General features: G+C 40.7%; 1 protein-coding gene across 1 annotated transcript in view; it reads left to right on the forward strand.

Annotated features, from left to right (window-relative positions):
* Nucleotides 1-307: 307 nt before the first annotated feature.
* Grxcr2 (glutaredoxin, cysteine rich 2) overlaps nt 308-7,068 on the forward strand; it is an 18,388-nt gene continuing 11,627 nt past the window's right edge. Inside the window, exon 1 of the mRNA XM_013025545.1 lies at nt 308-643. Coding sequence (XP_012880999.1) covers nt 308-643 — 336 coding nt within the window. The remainder of the gene's footprint in view (nt 644-7,068) is intronic.

Consider the following 7,068-nt stretch of genomic DNA (forward strand, 5'->3'; position numbering starts at 1 on the left):
GTGAAGCTATGGGTGTGCTTGGGGTTAGACACCCCTAAGACCAGACCTTGAAGCCCAGATGCCTGCAAGACAGGGCAATCTTATCTTATGTTCCATTCATTCCATAAGCCCACGATCACCCGGGCTTTTCAGAGGGTCTATCAATAGTTAATGCGCCCGGTGTCAGTTGCTGTAACTGAGCATACCGCAGCACCAACGTGAATTAATCATAGGCAGGAGGAGAGAAAATAAAATGCCATTTTCTCAGAGTCCCAAGTTTCCCTGGCTGCACAGGAGTCCAGACACTGCAGGGTAAACTTGCCCTCTGATGGAGGACTCTGAGAAGAAGTTAAATCAAAAAAGTGACGACAAACCTCGGAAAGTACGATTCAAAATCTCCTCTTCCTACAGCGGTCGAGTCTTGAAGCAGGTCTTTGAAGATGGGCAGGAATTAGAATCGCCCAAAGAGGAGTACCCTCACAGCTTTCTCCAGGAGGCTCTTGAACCCATGGATGGTGTTTACGGGTCTGGGGAGCCTCCCAAGCCCCCGCTATACTCCCCAAAGCTGACTGCCCAGAAGATCAGCGTGTTCAGAGAGGGCAAGACCTACACACTGGCAGGCAGCCAGCCTCTGTTCAATGATTACAAGACAAATGACCATAAGGTTAGTATTTTATGCATTTAACCACATTCAGAGTAAGCCTCCATAAAATGATGTAGAGAAACACCTAATTGCTTCAGATTTGTATCTTGTTCACGCTCAGCTACAAATCAGAGCTATAGGTGCACCGGAACGGAAGCTTGTTATTAGAATAATATTTCTGGGACAAAAATAACATGCTTGTTGACGATTCACTGGAAAGCGCAATGAGCATAAATAGCATTCAGATAAATTCCATCCAGGGTAATACATGGTAATTGGGTCTTTGGCTGAGTTTTCCCAGTATGTGAATTAAATAGAGGTACAGTGGTTTTCAGATTGCCAGGATGTCGTTTGAGAAAATTATGCAGCAGTGGGTCGTTTTGTTTCCTGAAAGAGCTGAACGTTTGAAGGTGCTCATTTCACTCCAGCCAATTATTTAGCTTGTGGTTTTTCCTTGTCTTGTTTTAACCTCCCCCCCCCTTTCCCCAACATCTTCCTACTGCTTGTTTTTCAAAAGGTTTGTCTATCTGATAATTTTTTTCTTTGCAATGCTGATTAATATGAGCTCTAGGTAGATGGAGTCCTGGAAAGAGATGGCACAAAATTCAGTGGGGAGGTGTTCCCTGGGGAAGACATTTGAGCTAATAGTTTGATTGAAGCATGTGGTTTACTTGCAAATCATCTCTGGTATTATGGAAAAATCAAACGCCCGTACCAGTTTGTCTTAAGTTAGAAGTCCCAGGAATATACTTAATGGTTTTTCAAAACTCATAGGAGATGAATATATGTTCATGCCAGTGGGAACAAGAATACCTTGCTTCTTTTGAAGATCAAATACAATTATGTAATGCATTCAGGTTATTAATGAATAGTGCACCTGGATATGTGTACCCTCATCTTTGAAGTATGAAGTTCAGATAATTACTCTCTAATCATTTTGATTGCCACTTTCCTAAGAGAATAGATAATACATTTGTTACAGACAAATGCAATGGGCTTGTTGGTATTGGTGGAAGTATAATTATAGGGGTGTCCACAATTACGAAAATGAATATCAGGTTTCCTTTGAATATGAAAGGGGGCTGGAATGAGCAACCCCTTATGTTAGTGAGGGCCAGTGAGGGCATTATCGGGTGCTAGCCTGTTTTATTTCCTTTTGGATCTATTATATCATGGAGGAGAACAGCAAAGGATGTTCATTTCATTTTGCAGATGAGGAAAATGGTGCCTCAAGTGTGTAAGGGATCCATCTTTATTACAGGAACCTTATTAGGTGCAGAGTCAGAATCAGAATCCAACTCTTCTTGTCTTATGGCCCATTCCCTTTTCAAAATCAAGATTATTAGATAATCATAACAATGAGTATAATACTACCATTTATTGTGCACTTATTATGTTTTAGGCACTCAGTTATCTTGCAAACTTATAGTATTCCTTCTTATCCATATCTTCTCTGAGAGTTGAGAATTAACAAAGTCAGTTCACACACGTCTTTTACAAGACAATGGTAGATAATTTAGGACTGCTTCATATATCATGTGCCCCATTTGGCATTTGAGTAAATATATGATTTTAATGTAGACTTATACAAGCAGGTTAAGTGAATCATGATGACAGCATGACTCAGTTGGTCATAACACAATACCATTGTGAGGTACTGGTGGGTCACATCTGAAATACCAGCTACACAGGAGGCTGAGATCTGAGAATCATTCAAAGTCAGCCTGGGCTGGAAAGTCCATGATCTCTAATTAATCTCTAGAAAGCTGAAAGTGGAGCTTTGGCTCAACTTGTAGAGTGATAGCTGTGAATGAAAAAACTTAGAGACAGTGCCCCAGGCCCTGAGTTCAAGTCACAAATAACAATAATAAAAACCAAACCAAAACAATGACAAAAAAAGCCTCACAGCAATTTTAGAGGTCATATTGAATACCTGCTTCATTGTTCTCTTGGATGCTTGATCAAGTGCTCCATCCCAGTGTGGCCAGGCTTGGGCTAGGAGAGGGGCCATGATGGATTCATGCAACTGTGCCCACTGAAGCAATTTGTTAATGTGGTATTCATGGCACATGACTTATCATATGATTTTTCATAGCCCATCCAATTGTAGAACCAACCCTGGTAAACACTGGCTCTAATTGAATGCAGGGATTCAAAGGAAGGGCTCTGAACTCAGATATTTGTACACAGCTGTTTGTGGCAATTCTCAGCTGCCTAAAGGTGGAAACAGCTTAAATGTCCATCAGTTGGTAAATGAATAAACAAGATGTTATACATATGTATGGTATTATTCTACCTTAGAAAGAAAATTTTGACATGCTACAACATGAGTAAATCTTGAAGAAATTAAGTTAATGTCTTTATTGACATTAAGTTAAGTGAAATAAGCCACTCACAAAAGTAAGTATATGGTAACGGTCACTTATGTGATGTACTTAGAATTGTCTAATTCAGCTGGGAGCTGGTGGCTCACATCTGTAATCCTAGCTAACTCAAAAGGCTGAGCCCTGAGGATCACAGTTTGAAGCCAGGCAGGCAGGCAAGTCTGTGAGACACTTTTTTAAAAATTTAATTTAATTTTATTTGTGAACATACTGTACAGAGGAGATACAATTACATGGGCAGAATAATGCGTGCATTTCTTACCAAGCATTGCAGCCTCCTCCTTTGTTTACCCTTCACATCCCTTCCCAGCCTCCCCCCTCCCCCCAATCCCAATCCTTCTCCTTCTGTGAGACGCTTATCACCAATGTGTCACTAAAATAGCCAGAAGTAGAACTGTGGCTCAACTGGTTGAGTACGACTCTTGAGCAGAAAAGCTCAGAAACAGTGCCTTGACTCTGAGTACAAGTCTCCCTAGGACTGGCACACACACACATACACACACACACACACACACACACACTCACACAGTCACTCACTCACAAACAATAACTTATTTTTCTCTTCTGTCTTGAGGACCTGGTAACCATAATTGTACTTTGTGTCTTTATGTATTGGACTTATTGTGTGTGTGTGTGTGTGTGCTGGTCCTGAAGCTTGAACTCAGGACCTGAGCACAATACCTGAGCTTTTGTTCAAGGCTAGTGTTCTACTACTTGAGACAGAGTTCACTTCCATTTTTTTTTTTGCTGGTTAATTGGAGATAAGAGTCTCACAGGGACTTTTCTGTCCTGGCTGGCTTTGAACCACAATCCCCAGATCTCAGCTTCCTAAGTAGCAGGGATTACAGTTATAAGCACTGGGTTCTTTTTTTTTTTTAAACAAAACAAAACAATACTGGGTTTGAACTCAGGGACTTGTGTTGCTAGACAAATGTTCTACTGCTTGAGCCATGCCCTGAGTCCCGTGTATAGATTCAATTTGGGAAAAAGAAAAAGGTCTGCAATTGGATGGTGGTAACAGATGCACAATAGTGTCAATGTACCTGAGCTCTTAGAAAAGGCTGAAATGGTAGTTTTTGTATAACGTATATGTTATCACAATCATTATCATCATAATAAAGCAAAGACTGATGCCACTCAACCTTGATCTTTACGTGCAGTTATAGCAATTCACTACATGAGCCTGGGCAAACTCTGAGGCTAATGTTGCTGAACCTCAGTGTCACTGACATGACATAAAGGTAACAGAAAGAAGAGAGTTGTTATTCTAACTAAAATGATCCTACAGCTTGGCCCCAATGGCTCATGCCTGTAATCCTAGCTACTCAGGAACCTGGAATCTGAGGATCCCAACTTGAAGCCAGCCCAGGCAGATTCTTACCTCCAATTAAACACAAAAAACCAGAAGTGGAACTTTGGCTCAAGTGGTAGAATGCCAACTTTGAGCAAAAAAGCTAAGTGAGAGTGTCCAGGCTCTGAAGTCAAGCCCCAGGACCAACACACACACATACAGACACACACACAGACACACAGACACAGACACACACACAGACATACACACAGGCACACATACAAGTAATACATATGAAGCATTTAGCATTGTGCTGGTCCCTTGCATATGTTCAACAAACATTACCTACCATTGCCACAACAAGCAGGTCATTATCAAAGAAATGTTGAGCATTTTTTATTTTATGTGATATACAGAGAAAGCAGTTATAAATAATAAAAAATACTTCAAGGAATTAAAGCAAATGGAAATTTATTAAGCTCATAAAAATGTGGAAGAGGAAGGGGAGGGAAACCACCTTTCTTTTTAAATGTTTTTTATTATGAGCAAGGTAATGAGTACATTTCTTATCAAGCATTGTTGCCTCCTCCTTTGTTTCTCCCCTACCGTCCCTTCCCTCCCACTTCCTCAGCTATACCCCTCCTTACCCCCCCCACCCCAGCCTAAATTGTAAAGTTCATTTTTCGACATAGTGTCTTGTACATCTCATTGTTACAATGGGTCAATCCATATCCTTATTTAAACAATTTGTTTTTCCCTTCCCCTCCCAAAATTATATCAACATCAAATACAATGTAAACAGGGGTTATACTTTGGGGGAGGGACATACAAAGCAACAAAAAAAATCACATGGTACCTTATAAAACGGAAAACACCTTTCTTGAATACCCACTTGATACATATTAGCAATATCATCTTCACAACTGTTCTATAAGAGTTTCACAAATCGAGAAAACAGTTTACAGGGGCTGGGTAGCTTGCACACCTCAATACAGATTTGTCTCACAGACTTGTATAATACTTTCAGTTAGGTCTGTCTCTCTCTCAGAAGCCCATTAAATTTCTAGCGATTCATTTAAAAACAGCAAGGAGAAGTTTTAGTGGTGCCCAAATAGTAATCTGTAGGCATGTTGTCACAGAAACCATGGTATTTGCAAATGCTCAACGATATAGTTTGCCATTCTAGACAGAGAGGCCTTGACTTCCTTCCAGAAGGAAGGAATTAAAAAAATTCCTGGCTCTCTTCTGGCCTTCTATAATGCAAGAGAGGATGTTCTCACAGGTAAGTGGATGTCACCAGATAATGTGAACTTGAATTACACCCAGGGAACTTCCTTAGACACAGAAAAGAATTTGGCTGTCAAGATGACTGAAACTTAAATACACCTTTGAGGTGATTTGGCATTCTCCATCTTTGGAGTAAAAGTATTTACTATCCTGAGTATCTCAGATATTAACTAGCTTAGAGGCAGGCCATCGGATATCATCTTTGCATATTGAGGCTTTGCTTTCTAAAAAGAAAAGGAGAGAACAGAGCTGTAGATGTGAAACACACACACACACACACATCCCAGTAATGGGACCTCTTTGGCTATCACTGGAAGTAAGAAATGGAACCTTCCAAAAGTACCACCATCCTTATCGTCTGATCTTTAGAAACTGATAGTCCTGAGTGTGAAACAGGAATCCAGTGTGCATAAAACAAATAGGCAATGGAAGCTGCCATGTGATCCTTTGAAGGAAGGAAAGAAAAGAGAGCCAGATAGAACCACTGTGGCTTGATAAATAACTCTTGAAAAACCCCACGGCTATTTCAAGGAAGACAATCTGAATATCGAAGTCTTGCTCAGATCTAGTTTGGATTGAATACATGGTGTCTTTATACCTAAGATTGATTCATTGTAGCACCTACATAGATTTGGTTTAGGCAGTTCTACAAGCAGGACAAAAATACTTCCTGCTGAGTGTATAGCTGTGTAGTATAAGTGTACATTCACCATTGAAGAATCGTTTTAAATGATAACAATATGGCTTGCATAGTAGTACCAGCTTTTGCAACTGTGTTTTATACATTTTCCAACCCTCCCTCAATTCCAGAAGTTGATATCATTAGCTTCAGGGATAAGAGTCAAAATATTTAACCTTATGAACATTGTCCAGTTAGTGTTTGAAGCCGGCAAAGTCTTGGGGTATCATTCTGGGCTTGGAGTCCTAAGTATTACCTCTTATACCACTGGCTTTTGATGGTGTTAGAGGATATACCAGGTGGTAATTAGTGGGGTTCTGAGACTCCTGAATGCCTTCCTTGGTATTATGCCCAGTCCTACACTGGCAGCTATGATGTGCAGCAGACCTTCCCCTCTAAAGTCTTACATTCTGAGGAGTTCAGCTGTGATTGGCTATGATCAACAACCGGAAGGAACCTGGTTTCCTTAACTTACTGGGAAAGTAAACAAGCCAAGGAATGAGCCATCACTATGAGATCTGCTGGGATTATAAATGCTGGAGCATGGAAGTCATCTTTCTAGTTTCTTTTTCCCCCCTGGATGTTGGTTGGGTTCTGTGTTTGTTGATTGCTAGTGAATCAGATCAGTTGCTGGTGATGGCTAGTTTTAGCTTATTCTTTTTTTTTTTTTTTGGTCGGGTTGTGGGGCCTGAACTCTGGGTCTGGGCGCTGTCCCTCGGCTCTTCAGCTCAAAGCTAGCGCTCTACCACTTGAGCCACAGCACCACTTCCAGCTTTTTTCTTTTTGCTTATGTGGTGCTGAGGAA

This window comes from Dipodomys ordii, unplaced genomic scaffold (assembly GCF_000151885.1).
Source record: "Dipodomys ordii isolate 6190 unplaced genomic scaffold, Dord_2.0 Scaffold85, whole genome shotgun sequence".
Lineage (NCBI taxonomy): Eukaryota > Metazoa > Chordata > Mammalia > Rodentia > Heteromyidae > Dipodomys > Dipodomys ordii.